This window comes from Neovison vison, chromosome 6 (assembly GCF_020171115.1).
Source record: "Neovison vison isolate M4711 chromosome 6, ASM_NN_V1, whole genome shotgun sequence".
Lineage (NCBI taxonomy): Eukaryota > Metazoa > Chordata > Mammalia > Carnivora > Mustelidae > Neogale > Neogale vison.
In genome coordinates this window covers 177,198,663-177,221,866 of record NC_058096.1, presented here as the reverse complement: position 1 = coordinate 177,221,866, position 23,204 = coordinate 177,198,663, and the positions used below count along the sequence as shown (strand labels likewise).

Below are 23,204 nucleotides of genomic sequence, written 5' to 3'. Positions count from 1 at the left end.
AGAGAAGTCCTGTCTTGGCTCAGCTCCTCAGAGTTGGTGGAGGCTATGGGGATTCTTGGATTGAGATGTGAATGAGAAAATGAGATCAAGAGGTTAATATACTCTCCCAGCCAAAGCACAGGGGAGTGGTAATCAGGCTATCATGGAAGGTATTTGGTTCTTTTTGTGTGGAGCCTGCTGGAGGAGCTGGTTTCTGTATTAAAGTGTCGGGGTAGGGGAGTGCATCTGGGTGGCTCAGTCGGTTAAGTGTCTGCCTTTGGCTCTGGTCATGATCTCAGGGTCCTGAGATCGAGTCCTGCTTAGTGGGGAGCCTGCTTCTCCCTCTCACCCTACCCCCTGCTTGTGCACGCTCTCTCAAACAAATAAATAAGTAAAATCTTAAAAAATAAAATAAAGGGTCGGGGCACCTGGGTGGCTCAGTGGGTTAAGCCACTGCCTTCGGCTCAGGTCATGATCTCAGGGTCCTGGGATCGAGTCCCGCTCCCTGCTGAGCAGGGAGCCTGCTTCCCTCTCTCTCTCTCTCTGCCTGCCTCTCTGTCTACTGTGATCTCTCTCTGTCAAATAAATAAATAAAATCTTTAAAAAAAAATAAATAAAATAAAATAAAGGGTCGTGGGCAGGTCACATGACAGGGTTTTTCTTTTTTCATTCCTAATAATTTTGAAATAAGATCTCTTTGAAACTGGCCAGGGAGGTGACTTGTGGTGATAAAACGGTATGTCAGGGAGGGCACATGACTCTGGTTCACCATCTCCCGACTTCCTGTTGCATGTTCTTCCCACAGTAGCATCATCAGTGTGTCTCTGTTGCTGTGTGACTTGAGTCTGTTTGCAGATGCTCTAGAAATGGTCACTTGGGAGATAGAAGGACCACTGCCATACTCACCCACATATAATTGTCCCTGAATCAGTAAGAGTCCAAAAGTTTTAGTTTCTGATGGGTGTTTAATTTTATTGTCCCTTTTCTCATTTGAAATAAAGCACCTTTCTTTAATTGTATTTCTTTTTCAGTTCAAATCTGAACATCAATGATGTCCTGGGGAATTACTCATTGACTCTTGTGGATGCACTGGATACACTTGCAGTAAGTCTTTAGCCTTATTTTTTTTTTTTCTCACTAATTAAGACATTTTGGAGTTGATTATCTCTAGTTCCCACCAGGGATGGGGATTCCAGGAAACCTGGTACTCAAAATGTATTCATAACTTTGATAGCCATTGTTTATTTTAATGACCTTAATGGTGAGCGCGAGAAAGGCATTCAGGGTCAAAGGAGTGGAGATGTGATTCCCCTAAAAAAAGTGGAGAAGAAAGTATGATTTTTGGGGGGGAGCCCAGTTTCCCACTAATTTATTCCATAAAGGAATCAGTAGAGCATTCCATTCAAGTTGACAGCCACTGTAGTTAAGATCTGAGAAGTAAAAGACAAGCTCTGTCTGTTTTAACTTCCCTGAGAAGAGTTTAGAGCTGTCAGGGGTTGTAAGTGGGTAGTGCTAGCTAAGTCCGTTTTAGAGCTGCCCCGGAGTTTGCTGGCGGAAGATTCACGAGGCCTTGGAAGGAGCTTGAGCGACTGACCTCCCTATGTGCTCTTGGCCCAGGTCTGCGCGGCCTCTGGGCTTTCATTTGGCCAGCCCGTGTTTGCACAGTGTTTTAGTGGCCCAGTTGCTCTTTCTGTAGTTCTTGCTGCTCCACTTCAGTCATTTGTCATCGGCGAGCACAATGTGCCCAGGCAAGTCTGCTCAGCCTAATTAGAGTTAACTTGTTGAAGATCCCGAAGGCTGACTCAGCCTTATACGTGTTGCTTAAACAGTCTTCTGGAACTCCTATACATTATGAAGGAGTACCTCTCATCCCTGACCTCTCTTTCTGGCCCTCATTATGTCTTTATCCCTCTGCCATGCTCATTAAGTACAGAGACCTCATCTCTATTATTTCCTGCACTCTCCACCTAATAGTGTCTGATGTATAGTAGGAGTGCAAATATGTGTTCAGAAAATGAATTTCTACAAATTCAGCACTTCCCAACAACATTTCCAAGGGTATATCCCCTAAAAGAAGAATTCTATTCCCAAATGAAGTTCTGTATGCCTCTCCCATTATTGGAGAGCTACAATGTACAGCAGCATTTTAAAGGCTCTGAGAAGTCCTGCAATAAAGAAACCGGTTTAACTCTTTTGTTCAGTCCAGGTTTTCTTAAGCCTGAGCGAATGATTTCACAGCCTGCTTGCTCTGTCTGTAGCTCTGTTGACTACAGTGGGAAATTAGAATATGTAATTGAAAATTGCTGGCTTCCTTGACCATCCTCCACTTGATCTGAGATCATATCAGCCTCTGCAGCTGCTAACAGATATTGTTGCTGGTGAGCATCTGTAAGGAAAGCCATTTTTTGTGGTTTTCATTGTAGAATATCCGGTCTTCAGTGTGCTAGCACTTCAGGCTTATTTTTCAGGTGTTACCTCAGTTGAGGTTTTCTTGTTCTTTTGCTAACATTTTAAACAGGCTCTAACAGATGTGCTGTGGAAACATTCAGAAGATAGCAGTCCCCTGACCATTGGCAGCAACATGTAGCACTATTGCATAATCTTTTAAAAAGAAAGAAGTAAAGGCCAGGAAAGAAGCATCTGTAGTTGCTCTGCATGTTTATGGCAAAATAACAATGAAGAGAGGGATGAAATTATGGTCCAGACCAAGAAATACTAAGAAATAAGGCACACTTGAAAGAAATAGTGTCTGCTTGAAATTATTTGCTTTTCCTTTGTGTATATCATTATGATGTCCTTAAAGTCCCTGGATCGTCCTAAATTTTTGAACAGAATGAAAGCATTCTGGTTCAGTTAATCTGTAAAATTTTGTTCCCAATTTGCACTTCATATTGGAGAGAGCGGCTTAGTATGAGATCATATTTATGTACCCAAAATAGGAATCGTAATTTTAGATCAGTCTTTAAAAAGGACATGGAGCTGATTATTTGTATGTTTTATTTGTTTTGAATGCCACTGGTTTTATGCTGCACTTCAAGAGATCATGCTACTATTTCTCAAAGTGTTTAGACATCTGGATAACCAGCAACAAGTGGTTTTCCAGATGTTTTGGTCTTCTGGGAGCCAAGCACCCAAGCTGTCGGTTTATTTGGGGAGCATAGGGGAAGTTATATTTTTGTTTCTTCGGTTTTTGGATTTATTTTTACTCTTTTCAAGAGTTTTAGGAACTCCAGTGCCTTGCATCCTAAATCAGATCAGACTGAAGTTTGAGGGAGAGTCTAGTGGGAAGGTGAGGGATACTAATGATTCATGAGGAATATTTCACAGTTTGACTATTTGGAGATAGGAGTCTTGAGTTGCAGGAAATGGGCTTGCCATCTGTCCTGGAATATATTCTAAGAGATAACTGTGCTTTTCTAACTTTTGTGTTTTCGCTCCTCCCAAGGGTGGCAAAACCGTGTACAGACATTTAGATAAGTGGTCCCTCCGTGTCATTTCAAGCTGTTGTAATGGTTTGTGTTCCTCTTTTTGAAGATAATGGGAAATTCATCCGAGTTCCAGAAAGCAGTCAAGTTAGTGATCGACACAGTTTCATTTGACAAAGATTCCACCGTCCAAGTCTTTGAGGCCACAATCAGGTAAAATAGTACATGAAATGGATTGAAGGCTTCTTTTGTGTGTGTGAGCAGCAAAATTCCTGTGAGGTTTTCCCCGCTGTGAGAGCCAGGTAGAGAGTCCATGGGGGACCTTATGGGTGCTGTGTCCATTTTCCTCTCCCTTTTGGGCTTTATTAAAAGTGGGACAATGGACATTTCAAAGTAACTACATTGGGGGCTGAAAAAAAAGACTCAAGTTTTAATGAGGTGGGAGACGGGTGTCCTTTTTTAAGGCAGATTTTCACTGTCACTTGGTGTCTGGTCTCATTTCCTTCCTGTGTCCTAGGAAAACCCCTACACATTTCTGAAGGAAGTGAGAGTTTCCCATCTTACCTACCACCCACAGAAGACCACTGCTTATCATTTGGGGTATTTCCCCCTCGTGTGCCACTCTCTCTTCTGTCCACCCACCCCACCACCCGCCGTCTTGTCTGTCCACCGCCCCTCTCCCCACCATTCCCCACCGAGGTATTGGGCATATGTTCCGTACTCAGTTTTGTATCTTGCCTTTCTGGGTTGATATATTGTGACTGTTTTACGATTTAGACTTTTTGAAAACTGTGTTATTGCGTACCATTCCAGATGTATCATTTATTTGAAATTAAAGCACAAAACATTTGTGCTGACAAACATCACAGTCAGCTTGCGGTCACTGCAGTGGTGCATGATTCCTGGCTCTGTGGGGACATGGCTCCAGAGCTGGTGGCCTTCTGCCTCGGAGCGGGTCTTTTCCTCCTCCTCGCTTTCTCCTCTTCCACACCTTGCCTCCTCACCAGAGTGGAGAATTTCTCAGTTATTTGGCAACCTGAACTAGGGAAGCTACTTAGTATTTGTTGTCTTTCCCTTTCCTGTTGCTGATATGGTGAAGTGTTTTCCCCGTGTGAGAGAAACCGAGAGTCATTTATTAATACTGAAAGGTAAAGCTTATTCTGAGAATGGTTAGTACCCTCCCGTCTGATGAGATGATTGAAACTGCTGGTCATTGGTTATTACTTTAGGTGAGATTATTCTTGGTGGCCTCAGGTGAAGGGTTCTCTTCCCCCCTACCCCCTTCAGTAATGTGGTTACTCAAGAATTGGTCATTTATCAGGGCTGGAAGGAACTTCAAGAAGCCATTGAGTTTAGTCCGTCGGATTCCAGGCAGCTGTGAGTTCAAGGGATTTGAGGCTGCTACTTTCAGTGTGAACTGGATTGTATGCGTTGACAAGTAGCGTGATCGTATTGTTTTTGTGTTCTTGTCATCCTGTCTTTTAGGGTCCTAGGAAGTCTCCTTTCTGCCCACAGAATAATAACTGACTCCAAGCAGCCCTTTGGTGACATGACAATTAAGGATTATGATAACGAATTACTGCACATGGCCCATGATCTGGCTGTGCGCCTCCTGCCGGCCTTTGAGAACACCAAGACAGGGATCCCCTATCCTCGGGTAGGTAGACTAGTTGGACATCCCAGCATCTTCCTGAATTAAAATTCTTTTTTGATTAAGTTATTTGGGGGGAGGAGGGAGTGATGTGAAAGAGGAAAGCTGTGTCCTTGAGAGTGTCCCTAAATGTGATGTGTATGTTTTTTTAATTCATTCAACATTTACCAAGCACCTACTGAGTGCCAAGCATAAGGCTGACATACTTGATTCTTCCCTTTAAGGAACTTATGTTCCTGTGCTCAGTATTCTGAAGTTCTTCTGCATGTGCCATTTATATCCTCTGCTACCAAATAGGATGGGGAATTTGTCTTATTTCTGACTCAAGTACCTTCCCCCGAAGACCCTCATATGTGTACTGTTGGATCCTGGCGAATGTTCTTGGGAGTGCTTCACATGGATCTTTCAAATAAAAGCCTGCCCAGCCCAGCCAGTGAGCTGCTGATTTAAATGCAAGATCTGGAATGCAATTATATCTTTGTGGCTCTGGATTTGCTGAGCTCAGAACTCCCTTGGGAATTGAGTCAGCCTTTTAGGTAACCAGCAGAGAGTTGCCAGCCCACAGAGCCTCAGTGATGAAACCGGCTGTCACCTTCTTCCTGTCTTCCTTGTCTGCCAGTCTGTGATTTGTTTATGTTCACTGAGCAGAGTTGGGTTCCTAGTACCTCACTTAAAATTGATACGGGAATTCCACAGCTGGCTTTTGTTTCTGATGCCAGAGCCTGGTGCTGGAACGAAGCGGGTTAGTGCATGGTATTGTAACCATTCCCCTAAGACTCGCTCTTATTAAAAGAAGGCTGTGGTGTTCTGATTGTCTTGTGTCTTTGAAGCTTAACTCCCATTTCTATCTCAGGTGTGTTATGGAAGGCTGTGAGCTGAGTCACCCTGCAGTAAGTTTGGTTCAGTAGTTGAGGCTAGTGTCTGTGACTTGGCCTTCTAGCCCTGAGGGTTCCTCACAAGTCTTGCCTCAAATCCTTTGTCTCTTCCTGTCCCCAGGTGAATCTAAAGACAGGAGTTCCTCCTGACAGCAATAATGAGACGTGTACAGCAGGCGCTGGTTCCCTTCTGGTGGAATTTGGGATTCTGAGCCGACTACTGGGGGATTCTACATTTGAGTGGGTGGCCAGACGTGCTGTGAAAGCCCTTTGGAACCTGCGGAGCAATGATACGGGATTATTAGGTGTGGTGGCACCTTCTCAGGCCATGGGAACTGGGTACATCTGGCCCCCTTTCCTTTCCTCTTCTCTGGGGCTCTCCCCGCTCTCCACTCCTGTCTGTGCCGCTGTGCCGCTGAACCTGACAGTGGACACCTCAGAGAGAGTGGCCCTTCATGTCTGCCTTGTCCAATTTCTCTGTAGGACTTTCTCCTTAGAGTGAGGCTGTAATGTTTGATGGGAAGGAATAATGTTTTTGCTGTTTGAGGGTTCCCTTCTGATTTGAATCCCTGGGCATGTTCCACTTGAAAATAATTGTTAATGGAAATGCTATGAAAATTGCCTCTGAAGCAGATTATATTGTTTCAATATAAGGCTCTAAATATAGGCATTTGGAGTTACTGGTAGAGTGGCTTTTTCCTTTAAAAAAGTCTAGGCATGTGGTAATAGGTTGAAAGGCCAGATTAAAACTATATTAGGTGGGATTTTTTTTTCCTCTTGAGAATGTTTGGTCAGGATGTTATTAAAAATTATTATGCAACATTTCAAATCTGCAGAAGTAGGGAGAAAGTATAATGAATAATGAATCCCTGTGTACTCATCATCCATCTTTAATAAGTACTAGGTTTTTGCTCACTTAAGATACTATTTTAAATTGTCTTACTCTGAGAAAAATTAAAAAAAAAATTTTTTTAATTTATTCAGTTGAGAGAGAGAGAGAGAGAGAGCCAAGAGCATGAGCAAAGGGGAAGGGCAGAAGGAGAGGGAGAAGCAGACTCCCTGTTGAGCAGGGAGCTGAGTGGGCCTCCATCCCAGGACCCCTGGAGCATGACCTGAGCCAAAGGCAGATGCTTAACCAACCGAGCCATCCAGGTGCCCCAGAAAACTTTTTTTTGTTGTTGAAAAGTACCTTGATTAGTTGTCCTAGAGTATCATTGCATTTTAAAAGTAATTTTTTTTTTTTTTTAAGTCAACTCTGTGCCCAGCTTGTGGCTTGAACTTGTGACCCTGAGCTCAACAGTTGCACACTCTACTGACCGAGCCAGCCAGGTGTCTATAATGTGATTTTTGGTTATTCCTTAAGTTATTAAATGTATGTATGTGTTTGTTGTGTTTAGCAGCAATGGTAGAAATAAGCAAGTTGCTCAAATTGCCACTCTACCACCAAATGGCTTGCCAGTATCACCATAAATTGTTACCTTTTAAATTTCCCATTGGTCCTTTCAGTCTGCATGTGCAATGTTTATATACCTTCAGCTTATAAATAAGCATTTTTATTCTGCCTTACATTAGGCAGTTCAGGTTTTTCAAGTTGTTACCTTGTTTTCATAGCTACCATCTTTAAAATCTACATAGAGTCCATTAATTAACTCTTCTAGTGTTGGACACTTGGATTATTTCTCTCCCCCTCCCCTATTTTACAGATAATATAAATATACAGTTCATAATTCTTGATGAATGACATGATACTTTTTCTTAAAAAACACTTTTTTCATTAAGGATAAGTTGCCAGGAACGGCATTACAAAGTCAAAGGTTTGAGCACTCCTTTGGCATTTGAAATGCACTGTTAATCTGGAAAGGCAACATGACAAATTTACTTTTCTCTTGCCTCAAGTGTTTTCCCCAGTTTTGTTCCCAGTGTTTAAACACCATGTATTGAGAAAGATTTCCTGGCTGTCTGCCGCTGATGGGACTGATAATAATGTGAGGGCCAGACGTTCATTCCGTCTTTTCTGCCAAGGCCCAGGGTGCGGGTCGAGTGGTGGGGCCAGACTTGAGGGCACCCTGGAGGAGGAGCTGTCCCCAGACACCTGGGGCCCCAAGGGCTTTGTTTGTTTTTGCAGGCAATGTGGTGAACATTCAGACGGGCCGCTGGGTTGGAAAGCAGAGCGGCTTGGGCGCTGGCCTGGACTCCTTCTATGAATACCTCTTGAAATCTTACATTCTCTTTGGAGAAAAGGAAGACCTCGAGATGTTTAATGCTGCGTACAGGAGTATTCAGAACTACTTAAGAAGAGGGTGTGTCTCCTCTCTTGCCCGGTAAAACAAGTAGGGTGTGTTCTCAGCCTGAATCCACAGCGTCCTGTGGTGTCTGCACTCCTCTTCCCACTTCCTAGTTCTAGGGCAGATACTTGGGGGTGAAGAGCTGTATTAGCCTTTACTGCGGCATAGCAAATTACCCCAGCACTTAATGGCTTAAGACAACAAACAGTATCTCCCATAGTTTCTGCAGGTCGGGAAGCCAGGAGCTGCTGAGTGGACCTAGGGTCTCACAAGGGTGTCACCAGGCTATTGGCAGGGTCTGTAGCCGTGTCAAGGCTCGGTCGGGGCCAGAGGACCCACTTCTCGGCTCACTCCTGTGGTGGTCGGCAGGCTTCAGTTGCTTGCCATGTGGACGTCTTTGTAGGCAGGTCATGGCAGCTGGCTTCCCCCCGAGTGATTGATACAAGAGGGATTTTAGAAAGAGAGGCCAAAAGGGTGCTTTCATGACCAAAGTGTGGATTGACAAACCAACACTTCTGCCCAGGTCTACAGGTCCCACACACAGGCTGTGGTACGGTGTGGGAGTGGGCTGTACGGCTCACGCCCTCTGTGACTGCTCAGAGTCCAGGATCTCTGGCGGCCATGGGGGAGACTGGCTGCCACGAGGAGTGACATGTACCTGTGTTTCACTGTGGCTTTAATGGCAGATAGAGCTGTAATACAGGACCGTTACTGAGTTTATTTTGGTTCTTTTACTTGCCAAAGAATTGTTTGGATTGGTCTTTATAGCTAATGAGAGAAAGGACAATTACCACACATCCCCCACCCCCATTGTTTAAAAGAGCGTAATTTGCTACTACCCAATTAGACAATCAGGAGGGCAGGAGAGAAGTGCCATTGAAAGCTACCGTGGCTTCTAACCCCGATGTCCCCTCACTTCCTTAGGTCTTTCTTTGTATGCTTTTGTATATTAAATACCTAATGCAGGTGGTAGCTACCGAGTTTCTGCTTGTTGGGATTTTCTTGGACCCATTTCTAGGTTAGCTGTTGTAGGAACCCCTTTTGTGAGTGCTGTGTTTCAGTAAGAGGCCGTTTGGGCAGGGTTCAGTCATTTTTGCTTTTTATTTATTTATTTTTTTATTTTTAAGATTTATTTATTTATTTGACGGAGTGAGAGAGCTCAAGCATGGGGAGCGGCAGAGTGAGAGGGAGAAGCTGAGCAAGGAGCCCAGTGCGGGGCTGGATCCCAGGACCCTGGAATCATGACCTGAGCCAAAGGCAGACCCTTAACTGACAGCCATCCAGGCGTCCCCATTTTTGCTTTTTAAAGTTCCAACCTATAATCCCCAAGCATCTTGATGGATTCCTTCAGGCCCCTGGTGTAGAACCTTAATAGAGAAGAGACTCCTTTCTTTTTTTTTTTTTTTTTAAATGTAGAAGTAACCAGGATTGCCGGAGTGTCCAAGTGCTTTCCGCAAAACATAGTGAAATCCCTGATCAGTTACAATGGCTAAGTTCAGAACTTTTATTCTCTTTTACCTTATGCTAGAGTCTGGTGTCCACAGGTAGAGGCAGTTTTTCTTCAAAGGTTGAAAAGAATGAGTCAGGAGAAAATATTCATGTTGATGCCACTGAGGTTAAAGCAGCAGGGGCTGCGGGAGTAGTAGGGCTGGAGGGCTGTCAGTGATCTTCCTCCTCACCTCTGCTCGCTCTGCTTGGCCTGTTAGTCGGGAAGCCTGTAACGAAGGAGAAGGAGATCCGCCTCTGTATGTGAACGTGAACATGTTCAGCGGGCAGCTGATGAACACTTGGATCGACTCTCTGCAGGCCTTCTTCCCTGGACTGCAGGTACTCAGCACCCGTGTTTGCCGGGAGAACGCGATCATTGCCAAGGGTTTCTGTGGTTCTCTTCTCTGTTATGATACCAGAGCATTCCCTGGCTCGTCCGGATTTGGGAGGGTAGCCGCGCAGTATGTCTTGATTATTCTGTTTGTGAGATGAGTTCTCCCAGTCCTGAACAGAGCCAGACTAAATAAGTGCAAAACCAAGGCTGAAAGTAACCGTACGTGATTTTTGGATCATCTGTCTCTTATTGTTTATTCTTTGCTCCCAAGTACAGTTAACCTCTTGTCCTATGCAGTCGGCACAGGTTTGGCATGGATGGTCTGTTAGGGAGGGCATCCTTTTTTCTGGGTTGTTACTTTTGGGTTGGTTTTGTCTCCAGCCAGGTTGGATAAGAACTGGGGGACAGAGGGAAAGCCTAGGGCCTTTGTGTCACGTGTTGCCACTTGAGAAAAGCGTCTTCTCCTTAGGTTCTGATAGGAGATGTGGAAGATGCCATCTGCCTCCATGCCTTTTACTACGCCATCTGGAAACGCTACGGGGCCCTCCCTGAGAGGTACAACTGGCAGCTGCAGGCCCCCGACGTGCTCTTCTACCCGCTGAGACCCGAGTTAGTGGAGTCTACGTATCTTCTCTACCAGGTACTGGATTCTGTGTTTAAATGCCAGCAGGACCTGTCGCAGTTGGTGTTTAGCGGACACTGGCTGATGGGTATAGAACTGTGGGGTTTCCCAGTGACTCCGATGTGGGGGCCGCCTAACCATCGGCTGGTTGGTACTGAGTGTGATTCCTGGTTCCACAGGACAGAGAAGTGTCTGCGGTCACACATGGAGTTGTTGAACCTTACCTTCCGCAAAGCCCATTCTGCCTGGACCATAGGCCTTTCTCTCACATCCTTAAACATGAAAGAAGACTTAGTACTCCATGTTTTCTAGATTTATTTGGCCAAAGAACTCTTTTTTGATATATGGCCCTCTCCTCATGCCCTGTGGAACCCTGATCTGTGTAATCATTATTCAGACCAAAGGAATTCCTTTTCTGGGTAAAGGAAATCATCTGGGATTCATCTGAATATCTGTTTTTGTTTAACGCCTTAAAAAAAAAATGTATAGTGTTCATTTTTGCATGGAATATAATGCCAGAGGGATTGCTGCTTTAGCTGTGAAGCCTCCCCCGCCGTCGAAGGCAGATATTTATACCTCTGGGCGTGCCATCCATTCACACAGAGAGCCTACACCCATTCACAGATACAGCAGCTTTGTGCCAAGCCGGTCTTCAGTGTACCTCGGTGGACCTGAGACAGACGCCTGCAGGGGGCAGGCCCGCACAAGAAGATGCTTATTGTTAGGCGTCCTCATAGTAGGCTTAGTATTGTGGTTTTGATTTACTAAAGAAAAATTAACACTGAATCATGCCATTTGCTTCTAGATGAAAAAGGGAGAAATCCCACCAAACGGGTCCTAGGCCTCACGTGTAAAGAGAGACTTCCTGAGTTTGACATAACCTCTCGGAAGAGGTCATAGATAGCCTCTGCGTTTGCTTCTTCGAGCTGGGTGGATAGCCTGGCTCCGCGCTCCGGGCGCCATGGCTGGTGCTGCCTGAGCCCTCCTCTTAAGCTTAAGTCTGTTGCCTTTGCGTTTGTACCTTTTCATTTCGGTCACTTCTTTCCTATTTTCAGCTTCTTCCTCCCACTGACTATTTTCTTAGAAGTGGGAGAACCCTTGGGCTTCCCATCTCTGCCTTTGGATGCCACGCCCTGTGCTCTCTGCCCACACAGCCCGCTACCCTCAGACGCAGGAGCTGGCTTTGGCTGCTGCAGGCGGCACTAGTGGGAATTCAGGATGACCCCCCAGCTTTTAAACTGTTGGTGGGGTACCGGTCTCGTCTCGTCAGAGAATTGGTGTCCTAGTGAAACCATGCAAGAGCGTGTGACAGCTGAGCAAGCAACCCCGAGGACTGAGTTCGTAGTGCAGATGGAGAGCAAAGTGTGGGGGCCTCCTGTTTGAAAATCTTCCTGTTCCTCTTTGCTTTAACTCAAAAGGCTGTAAGTGGAATGGGGGCCGAGTCCTGCATCCTTGGGTCTGCATCTTGAGTTTCTAGAGAGTTCTGAGCCAAGAGAGAAACGAGATTTGTTCTCACATGTGGTACCATCAGTGAGGCATTATTTCATTTTGGATCATGGTGGGGATCAAGAGAGCCAGAGCACAATGTTGTTCTACCCTGGAGCGGATTGTCTGAGCCCTGGTCGTGGTTCAACAGGTGGTACAGGTACTTTGACAGGAGCTGACGGAACACTGTTGTTCTTTACCATTTGTGACCCTTCAAGGTAACGTGAGCTGGGCATTGTGCCTGCCTTTGGCCAATGACTCACCTCCTCGGGAGAGTCCTGTGTCACCGTGATGTGTGTTGATGGCATGTTTTCCAGGCCCTTGCTGGATCACATTCTCTCATGTTTTCTCTAGGCAACCAAGAATCCCTTCTACCTCCATGTAGGAATGGATATTCTGCAGAGTCTGGAAAAGTACACAAAAGTCAAGTTAGTTTTCTAAGTTCCTTCCTTTTTCTGTTGGCCACTTTTGATTTATTTTCAGTTGTTCCGGGGAAGTACTCTATTTTGCACTTTAATTTATAGAGCAGATCATTAATGTTAATTCTGTAGGGAAATTGCTTGCTTTTTGTGTAGCAGGACTGGTCCGTTATAGTGGGAATTGCTTTTTTTTTCACCTTTTTTTACCTCTAAGGTTCCAGCAGATTGTGTATGTCCTTTTTAAGTAACTTATTTTTCCTAGTTGTACAAATAATACATGTACTAGAAAGTTTAGGGAATACAGAAGAAGTATGGAGGTAGAGTATTATCATTGTAATCTTCATGTGTAGAGAACCACAGTCAATAGTCAACATTTAAGTTTATATACTTATGATCATTTTCATATATTTTATATATAATATGCATTTATACCTATATATTTCAATTTTGTGACTTTTTTTTCGCCTAGCACTATATCTTTTTTCTTACAAAATAGTATTTTAGGCTAGCCAATGTTAAGTCAATTCTACAGATATTAGGACAGAAAATTTCAATTAGTTCTGAATTTGTTGCCAGTCATTTTCTTGGTGTCATATTAAGTACTTGGCAAATATCCTCCACCAGCGCCCCCTTCTTTCCCATATAACTAACCTGTTGATGTAGCAGCCAAACCACTTTTTCATAAATTTGCAAATAGTCTAGGCTGAAGAAGGATAGCTCTTAAACCTAACCTAATTTGTTTTTCATATAGCATTTGGTAATTTGGTGGTTATTCTATTAATAGACTATTTCCACTTCTTAAATTAGTAAGCAGATAGGAAGGAGCAGAGACAGGACTAACTGGAAACTTGTTTTATAGGTGTGGTTATGCAACGTTGCATCACGTCATAGACAAATCCAAAGAGGACCGGATGGAGAGCTTCTTTCTCAGTGAGACCTGTAAATACTTGTATCTGGTATGTGTGTTCGAAGGTTAACCCAAGAAACGTTTATTAGTGCTCAGAGCGTGCATTCATTTGGTCTCCCATCTAGCATGTATTCCCCGGGCACGGCTCTGTGCTGGTCATGTGCTGGCCCAGGGACGCAGTGCTCTCAAAACAAGAGCATAGTGCTGTCGTCTGTGGTGGTTTCTAACATTGTTGGGGAGGCATCGATAAGTAAACAGAGGAACTTCGGATTACAACTGGTATGAAGTCCTGGTCATGGTTCCTAGAGGAGCCCTGCACATGAGTTGTGGTGGTCGGGGAAGGTGTCTCTGAGGAAGAGAGCAGTGTTTTCAACTCCTGCATCTTCTGATGCTTGTGAGTTGGGCCGAGCCCCCAGCCCATTGGGCTCTCAGGTGTGTGAAGAGAGACAGAGTCGTGGGCGCTAGAGGAAACCTTGAAGGGATCATTTGTCAACATTTGTTCTTCCCCTTCTGGGAGCTGCTGTCACATGTCAGGTGACTTGCCTGGGTTTTCGGGGTGACTGTAGGGCAGAGCTGAGGCTTCAGTCCCGGTCTTGACTGCTGCAGTGCTCTTTCCGCTCCCCTGCTCTGCAGTGTGCACACCCGGTCTCTGGCGTGTGCACGCAGCTACTTGCCCACCCTCCCTGCGGCCGCACTCCGTGTGGCTGCGTACAGCAGGATGCTTCCTCAAGGCGCAGAGGGGCAGGGCTTCCTGCTGGGAAAGCAGGGTGGAGGCTGAGACTCAAAGGGAGTAGAGCAGTAGTGACAGGCTGTTATTGAGGTCCCCAGTTCCCAGGTCCGGGGGCCAGCTGGATCAGAATCACCCTAGGGCCCTTGTTAAAATTACAGCCCTCTTGAACCAGATCTTCAGAAATGGGCTCAACAGTCTGTAATTCTGGAAAGTGGCTTGTGCTTCTCTAAAGCCAGGGTTTGGAATCCCCAGTGTGAAGTGGTGTGACTTCACAGGAGACTGCAGGGGAGGCATGCCCACGGGAAGGTGGCTGGCCTGCCGTCAGATCCCTGTGGGGGCCTAGGCCTCCCTCTCAGTGCTTTGGTGGTGGGGAGAGGTGTGCAGGCCTGTCGCTGCAGGCTGTCAGGAGTCCTGCATGCGTCCCGTTCAGCAGCCCTTGGTGCCTGGGATGATCGCAGGGTGAATTCTAGAGCAAATGAAGGAGACCTTCTAGGCAGTTCTAAAAGGAAAAACATAGGGTCTGGGGCCAGAAAACGCAGGCCTACCACATTCTTCCCCTGTTAGCTGTGGAAACAGAGACAAGGTGTGCCGAGTCTTATTTTTCCTCATCTGTACAGTACTTCAGGTGACTGAGGTTTCTTCCATCACAAGATTTCTGTTCTAAATGTTCACTCATTTAACATTTACTAGACACCTGCCTTCTCCCCCACTGACCTGTCCTATATTCAGTTAGGTGTTCTTTCTGGATGCTCCTGCCACATTCCTCCTGTTGAAGGAAAGCACTGCCTTCTGTCCTCGGAGCCTGACCTGTGTCCTGACAGGAATCAGTGGGATGGTGGCACAGGTGTCTGCTCTGTGCCAGGCCCTGGGATGTGGAGAAGGATGAAGGATCTGCTTCCTCCCTTCCAGCATTTTCTAACGTGGGGCCTGCATGTGTGAAGTGGGGTGGTTCTAGAACTCTAGTGCCAGAACTCTCAGGGGAGCACATGGGGGTCATCCAGAGAGCTTTAGTAGACTATGCAAGTTTGGGTCTCAGCCCTGGGATTTCTGAATCTTTAGGTCTGAGCGGGTGAGATGGGATCGGGGAAACTCAGGCATTTGGATTTAAATGAAACCGGTGATTCTGGTTTGCAGCCAGAGTTGGGAATCACCTTTTCACCCATTTGTCACTCAAAAGCTTGAGGACCTGGCAAATTCTACTCCCTGAGTAGTCTGGGATACATTTGACCGAGTTTGTTCCAAATTTGCTCGACCTACCAGTTGTATCTTTTTTATTTTATTTTTTCCATTAATTTTATTTCCTTTCCTTTTATGTTCTTTTTTTTTTCCCCACTAGCTATTTGATGAGGAGAATCCAGTCCACAAGTCTGGAACCAAATACATGTTTACAACTGAGGGACACATTGTGTCTGTGGATAAACATCTGCGGGAATCACCCTGGAAGGAATTCTTTTCTGAAGACGGAGGGCAGGACCAAGAAGGGAAGTCTGTGCACAGGCCTAAGTCACCCGAGTTAAAAGTCATCAACTCCAGCTCCAATGTGAGTTGCTTTCTCCAGGGAGGGTTGGCATGTGGAGGAGGAGAAAAATAAAGCAAATTTGTCATCCAGAGTCCCTGCCAGCAAATCAGTGGCACACTTAGACTGCACCACTGCAGAAGAGTTTCACAAAAGACCATTGACATGGATATCGTCAGGGTGTGGGGACCCACCGGAGCAGCGCCACTGTCCATCCTCACTGCAGCAGCTCGTGGTCACAGGCGCATGGGTGGGCAGAGGCATGCAGGAGTGGGGGGTTCCTGGCAGAAGCCTTGTTCTGAGCTGGCTCCAGTGAGCTTGCAAGAAGGGAGCAGCAGAGTAAAGACTTAACCATCTTTCTGCCCTCTTCTCTGTGGGAGCTTCTCATTGGCGATGCTTCCCAGAAGTCAGGGGCCACAGAGACCTTTTGGTATGATCTATTAAGTTGACCCCTGGGGCCAGAGAAGGATGGGGGAGGGGAGAGAGTGGATGTGAATGGACCGATGGAAGAGATCCCGCCAAATCATCCACCAGCAGGAGAGGGAGAAAGAGCAGTCATCAGTCATTGAGATTTTTTAATGAAATGCTCTTGGAAGTGCGGAAGAACTCAGTTTCATTTAAAGCAGGGTTTCACTGAGCATGTCTCAACCATCCTGATAATCCCTGATAATCTGGGAAAGATTTGGAAACATGTCCTGGAGTTTCTGGTAGGAGTCCTAGGTAGTTGCATTGATTTGAGTCAGGATGGTTTGGAAGTGAGGATGGGGAAGGAGACCCTGTGTCAGTTGAAATATCAAACTGGGTTATCCCACATGCATTGGATGGCACCTCTCTGCTCAGAAAAAGCCTCTGTTGTCAAGATTCCTACCACCTCCTTCCAAACTGCCTTGGTTAGGGGACACCCCTTGGTCCCGGGCTGTGCTTCAGTACCTGGCCTTCAGTGTCCCATTGACGGTCTTTACCGTCAAGTCTGTGAACTACGTTGACAGACCAGAGCAGAATTCGGTTCCCCAAATCTCCATAAGGCCATGCAGTGTAGACTAGGTGAACACAGCCTAACTGAGAAGGAAAGGGAAGGAACAGAGGGGGAAAGAAAGAGTAATAACAGTTGTGTATAATGCCTTCCATAGCCCAGGCCCCTTTTCCAACCGGTCATATGCGTCAGTGTCTCACAGAGGCCCCAGGAGGGTAGGTGCCTTTGGTCTCATTTTACATGTGGAGAAAGGGAGGCACAGAGAGCCTCTGGTCATATGTTGGAGCCAGGAGCCGGACTGCAAGGAGACCCTCCTCTTAGACCCGATCCTGTGCCTGGCTCTGGCGATGTGGGTCCATCCAAGGGGTCTCGTGGGGAGACCAGCTCCTCCTGGGGTGTTCGGCAGTGTGGCGCTGCCTGAAGAGCTGCCTAAGCACAGAGGAGGGTGTAGCTGATCTGCCCTGGAGAATACCGAGGGCTTCATTGCAGAGGTGGCTTTTCAGAAGATCTGTGAGCAATGGGGGGAGCTTCCAGGAAGGGCTGTTCAGGCAGCAGGACCAGACCTCCAAGTGCATGGCTGGGCAGCGTTCGGGATGAGCTGAAGGACCTGTTGGACTTGATCTCATGAGGAGGAGGAGCTGTGCCTAGTGAGTTCAGTAGTGGGGCTGAGCAGTGGGAACCTGTTTCTTTGGGGGCAAGTGTGTCACAAGTGTAGTCATAAGTGTATGTGGAAACTGTTGGCGGATAAACACTTGTGGTTCTCAAACTTGCATCTCCTTTGAGCGGGGGAAAGGGGCTTTTCCTTAAAACAAGAAAGTTCTGTGAAGCATTTAGGTTTTAGCTGTGGATAGGAAGAACTCTAAACTCAGGAAAAACCACAGTACAGTTGACCCTGAGCAATGCAGGTCTGATCTGCATGCAGGTGTTTTTTGATGAAGACATTGGAGTCCTGTAAATGCGTTTTCTCTTCCTTATGATTTTCTTAATAACACTATTCTCTCTAACCGACTCTATTGTAAGAATATATTGTCTAATACATGCAGCATACAAAATTCAAGTTAACCGACTGTTGATGTTCTTGGTACGGCTTCCAGTCAGCAGTAGGCCGTCAGTAGCTCTGAGGGAGTCACAAGCTGTGTGTGGGCTTTCAACTGCACCAACCCCTCCATTGTTCAAAGTCCAGCTATACTTTCATTCTTTTTTTTTTTTTAAGATTTTTCTTTATTTATTTGAGTGAGGGAGAGACAGAGAGGCACAAGTGGGGGAAGGGCAGAGGAAGAGGGAGAAGCAGGCTCCCCACGGAGCAGGGAGTCAGACGTGGGGCTTGATCCCAGACTCTGGGAATCACTACCTGGGCCGAAGGCAGATGCTTAACCGACTGAGCCACCCAGGTGCCCCAGCCAGCTGTATTTTCAGATAGCTCAGGTGTTTCAGAAATTTTGGGGGGACTAAGATAAGGACCCAAGGGATGAGTTTTTTGTCCTGGTCACTCTCCCCTTGGGTGAATATCTTTTAGCCTCCCTGGGTCTGCATTTCTTCACCTGAAGTGAAGGTATTGAATGACGTCAGTGGTCCTCAGCTGGGGGTGGTTTCCTCCTCACAGAACGTTGAGCAATGTGTGGAGGCAATCTTGGTTGTCACGACTAGGGGAGTGGAGGTGAGGGGGCACCTAGCGGGAGAGGCCAGGGATGCTGCTGAGCCTCCTGCAGTGCCCGGTGGAGAAACCGCAGTGTATTCTCTTAGCAAGTAATACTTGGGTTTTTAACTCAGAGTACATTTTTCCCCTGGGCTTTTTTTCTTTCTAGTGCAATCGTGTTCCTGACGAGAGGAGATACTCGCTGCCCTTAAAGAGCATCTACATGCGGCAGATCGACCAAATGGTTGGCTTGATATGATCTACTTTCCTCTGTGTGGCCTCATCTGAAACTGGATGGAAACAGCCGAAACCACGCTGTGCAGAGATCCAGTCTGAAGTGGAAGAGGGTGGAAGTCGGGCCATCTGTGAGGGTGTAGGGATTTCTGTCCAACTCCTCACACACGTCTAGCAGAGTCTTGCATGCAGTAGTTTCTCTTCTGTTCAATAAAATGTCCTGTTTTTCTTAATGGTAAAATTTGAAGTAAGAAGGTGCGTAGACGTTGGCCTCCTAGGACATGCTGATTTTATAAACACAGTGTGGATGGGGCATCTTTGGATGGACTTGCATGGCTTCCCACTTTGGAATCCAACAAGTGTGTTCCAGTCTCCAGCACTTGCTGTGACTGCAGTATTGCTACCTCTCTGTTAGAGGACTGTGAACGAAATTTCCGTGTAAAGGGCCCGAGGTTCATCCCTATTTATTGCATTTTGTTATCTTTCTCTCTCATTAGATGATAGGCTCTCCTTCCACCCATGATTTTGGATCACAGTGGTGGAAATCATACTGTTTTTCATTTGCACCCCACATAATTGTCACAGTGTTACAAGTTAATTGCTTATGAATAACTTTTATCTGAATTTCAAAAGGCAGTCTTTTAAGTTGTCACACAGCTAGATCTTTTGGATGGTATATTACATTTAATTTGAACTTAACTGAGAAACTCCCATAGTGCCAGAACCAGGTGCCTTTTAGGGAGAGAAAAACCCAAGAATGTCTGAGCTTCCATCTTTCTCATACCTACTAACCAAGGATTCTCAATTCTGACCATGTTTGGGTTAGAATTTTGTTTTGTTTTTGTTTTCTCTGTCCAGTGCCAATTAGCTAAGTCAGGGAGAAAGAAATGATCAGATGACTCTGGCATCCCCGAGCTGTTTTTCTGTACTACAGGCTTTAGCTTAGTGCCTTATAGGATTTTGGTTGGGGCCGCTGCTTGTCACAGCTGCTGCTCTGGTTTTAGCAGCCTTGTTTTGGGTTGTCACAGGGTGGGACAGTGAAAAAGGGGAAGGGATGAGTATCAATAAGATTCTGGAAAATTCTTGGCCAGTCCTTGCCTTTCAGCCTGATACTTTAGGCAAACCTACATTAGGAGGAAGTTGTGCCACATTGCCTTCTTTCTTTGTTGTTATTTTCTTAGCCAGAATAGAGCATCTCTGTTTGAACTGAGGCTGAAGGCGCCTCCGGAGCAGAGGTGGACGTGAACCCTTAGCCTGGCTTCCATAGAACGTCTGAGGTTGAAATGAGTCCTGATACAAAGGGTAGAAGTCTTCTAAGAACCTCTGATCTCACCTGTCATTACTTGCACAGCCTTACCATGCTTACCTGTCTCTCCTTGCACACTTCAAATGATTTCCTCTTCATCTTCTTAAAACCAGAAATGTGGTCTGAGCCATTGTATGCCAATCAAAGGGAGAAGTTTTATTCCTTCTTGGAAAATTTCAGTGTTACTGTTTTGTTTTGTTTTTTCCTTTTTTTAAATAGATACAGAATTCAGTTCTTAGAGAGTTTTGAAAAAGGGATTTTCACCTCTGTCTTTTTAAATATTTACTATGCAAATTGTTATAAACAAAGTCATATGCTCTGTTTTACCTTTGCTCTTCATTTCAGAAGCATTCTCTTTATCAACCTTGTGTCATCTCCTGAACAGAACATATTCTTGGAGAACACTACATATTTTAGGTGTTCTTGTCTTGGTTAAATCAGAATGTTCCATTTGACATACCCACGTGCACACAGGCACAGCGTCCCTGGACCTTCTCTCCAGGCATACCGAGTCGGGACTGTAAGTGTCCCTTTTTGGGGGATAGGGTATGTCAGGGAAGAAATTGGGTCTCAGGGCAACAGTTCTCTCTCTTGTGGCCTTGCTGGGTTCCCTCTCCAGCTTCTGGGACAACATCGATGTGTAGCATTCCAACACCATCTTCTCATCTGGGACCTTAACATGTCTCCCGCTCTGGCATTCCCTCCCTCTTATGCTCAGGAGTAGGGATCTGTGCCGCAGGGCCACTAACGCACGCCAGGGGCCATAGGCTGGCCTAAGATCTGTTTTGTATGAAGTCTCAAACCCCCTTGATTGCTGGGCATTGACGTCTGTCAGTTGGTGAGACTGAGGGTGAAGGCATTACTGCACACTAATCCTGGTGGTTGAGCTTCCAGACTACCCCATCTAAAGTTGGAGGCTGCCCGGGATCTGTAGGGCTAGAGGCAGGATGCTGTCTAGTGCCAGTCATGAAACGAGGGTTCTTTGAGCCAAGTTCAAAGCTTGTTTTCTTTTTGGAAATCAGAATGTCAACAACTGTGTTACATCTTGCAGGGCTTTTGCTGTTTTCTTTTGTTCTGGGTTGCAGGATACCTGGTGGGGGAGGGCCAAGGAGGGGGCTGCTAAAGAGATTCCTGGGCTCCATGCTTTGCCCCAGGACTGCCCTGATTGCGAACAGACGTCATCCTTTAACAGCTGTGAGTCCACACTGTCCTCAAGTTCCCCTGGGTAGTTAGTTAGTGTCTGGAGTCTGGTCGACACGAGGCATACAGTTTTGCAAAACTCTTCCAGAAAGCTGCCCTGTTAGGCCACGCCACGGGGTTTTCAGTTGGTACAGGGCGGGCTTTGCTGCTTTCAGTGATGTGACTCAGGAGCTCCATTTCCAGAATAGTAGGTGACAGAGGAAGTGTTGGCTGGCTTCCAGCTCTGCTGGCCTTTGTGAGGAACCAGCTTCTATGTTCATGTGCTTTCCTGCAGTTTGTTCTAGCTCTTCTACCTGAATTTAGTCTGTGTCTCCTTATCCCAGGTTCTTTGTCCTGGATTGGGGGGCAGGCACATGTCACTCAAGTCATTGTGTGTTTCTGCACCAGGGTGGTGTCTGTGCAGGTGAATTTTAGAGGAGGCTCTGTGTGTAACCCGAGGGCTTGAATGTGGCTCCCCTTCCGTCCCTCCCCTCCCCCACCAAAGAAAAATACCCTCTTAGCCATTTCCTTAGCTCAATTTATTGAATGATTGCAGACTGTAATTCTTTGCTTTGGATCTTGTGGACTGAACATCAGACATCCTTTTCTTCTCTCTGTAGGGCTCCAGAGGTCTTTCTCTTTTGACACTTTCGAATCTAATGCTGGTGAAAAGGTAGGGCTGAATGATTGCTCTAACCAGAGTACCTGAGCAGGGACTTCTGAAGAAAACCTTGGTCTTTCCTTTTCCATTCCCAGACATCCAGCTCCTTCTCTAGTGCCTCTTCCCTGCAGGGCAGGGACCCTTGTGAAAGAGGGAAGGTGGGTTGGCTGGGTGTGTCCCAGGTTTTGTAGGGCTCAGGGTTCTGTTCCTGCTGGAGTTTGGATGTGAATCCGGGAAAAAGTACCTGTGGACCTTCCTGATTCATTATACCCCCTTTCCCTCTTTCTGAGAGGCAGAGAAATAATGTTTTTAAAAGGTATTTTGTTTTAGTTTTAAATAGCAAAACACAAGCTGCATTTTTATTTATTATGCACAAGAAAGGTAAATCTGTTTTTACACAAAAATCTGGAGTTGGAAACTCTGGGAAAACCAATTGAGATACACACGTGCTTCTCTCTCTGTAATGTGCAATATGCTTTGCAACTATAGATGATATTTTATGTTTAATCTGTAAATAAGAAATGTATTTAAATTAAGAGGGAGCTTTTTGTAAAAGGACCAAATGTTCTTTTATAAATGTACTAAGAAATATCTTGTTCTTTGAAATTTATTAGGATTTTTATGAGTAATTTTTATTAAAAGATTTTTTTTGAATTGTCATTTTGTTTCTCCTTTATATACTCATATATATATATACATATAGATATATGTGTGTATGTGTGTATATATATAATATATATAATATATATATATTTTATATATATATATAAAAAGGGGGAAACCCTTTAAAGGAAATTATAAAACTAGACAAATAAAAACTTTATTTTGCGGTTTTGTTTTGTGGGTTTTGTTTTTTTGGTTTTTTTTTTACAGCTGAGGCCTGAGTAATACTGCCCCATTTTGTCTGTCCTATCTCCCATTGAACTGCCCTTCAATGTGGCTGAGAGGAACGATTTTCATCTTGTCCCTCCCCTCCTCCCTGCAGCAGCCTCCTTTCTCCAGGCACTGACTTGTTCATTTGCAGTTCTCGTTGGCATTTATCTGAGTCTCTTTAGGTTCTGGAACCCATTCTCCGTTATTTTAGCAAGGCGATTCATTTCTCCTGACCTCTTGCAGGCTAAGTGGGGGTAATAGTGCATGGGGTCAGCATGGGATGCACTGGTTTGGGGGAGGCATGAGCCAGGAGGGTTTCAAGTGGGACGGCTTCCATCCCTACCGCTACCTGAGTCGTGATGGCATGTGGAAGAAGATGCCTGATTGTGTCCCTGTGACACCTTGGCATCCCACCTTTGTGTTCCAGGCAATTCTGACAGGGCTTTTAAAATATGGACTCAGAAAAACAGTCTGAGGGGTTTGAAGTGGCGGGGGGGTGGGAGGTTGGGGTACCAGGTGGTGGGTATTATAGAGGGCACGGCTTGCATGGAGCACTGGGTGTGGTGAAAAAATAATGAATACTGTTTTTCTGAAAATAAATAAATTGGAAAAAAAAAAAAAAACTG

The 23,204-nt window shown here is 45.6% G+C and overlaps 1 protein-coding gene across 2 annotated transcripts in view; it reads left to right on the top strand.

Annotated features, from left to right (window-relative positions):
* The window catches only part of EDEM1 (ER degradation enhancing alpha-mannosidase like protein 1), a 28,365-nt gene extending 6,000 nt beyond the window's left edge, over positions 1–22,365 (top strand). Inside the window, exons 2-12 of one of the 2 annotated variants that reach the window (XM_044253111.1) lie at positions 1,011–1,083; positions 3,514–3,617; positions 4,890–5,061; positions 6,052–6,235; positions 8,056–8,251; positions 9,922–10,042; positions 10,507–10,677; positions 12,499–12,572; positions 13,423–13,519; positions 15,537–15,740; positions 18,495–22,365. In XM_044253111.1, coding sequence (XP_044109046.1) covers positions 1,011–1,083; positions 3,514–3,617; positions 4,890–5,061; positions 6,052–6,235; positions 8,056–8,251; positions 9,922–10,042; positions 10,507–10,677; positions 12,499–12,572; positions 13,423–13,519; positions 15,537–15,740; positions 18,495–18,584 — 1,486 coding nt within the window. In that variant the 3' untranslated portion in view covers positions 18,585–22,365. The remainder of the gene's footprint in view (positions 1–1,010; positions 1,084–3,513; positions 3,618–4,889; positions 5,062–6,051; positions 6,236–8,055; positions 8,252–9,921; positions 10,043–10,506; positions 10,678–12,498; positions 12,573–13,422; positions 13,520–15,536; positions 15,741–18,494) is intronic. The other variant, XM_044253112.1, reaches the window with a different exon arrangement.
* The last annotated feature ends 839 nt before the right edge of the window (positions 22,366–23,204 follow it).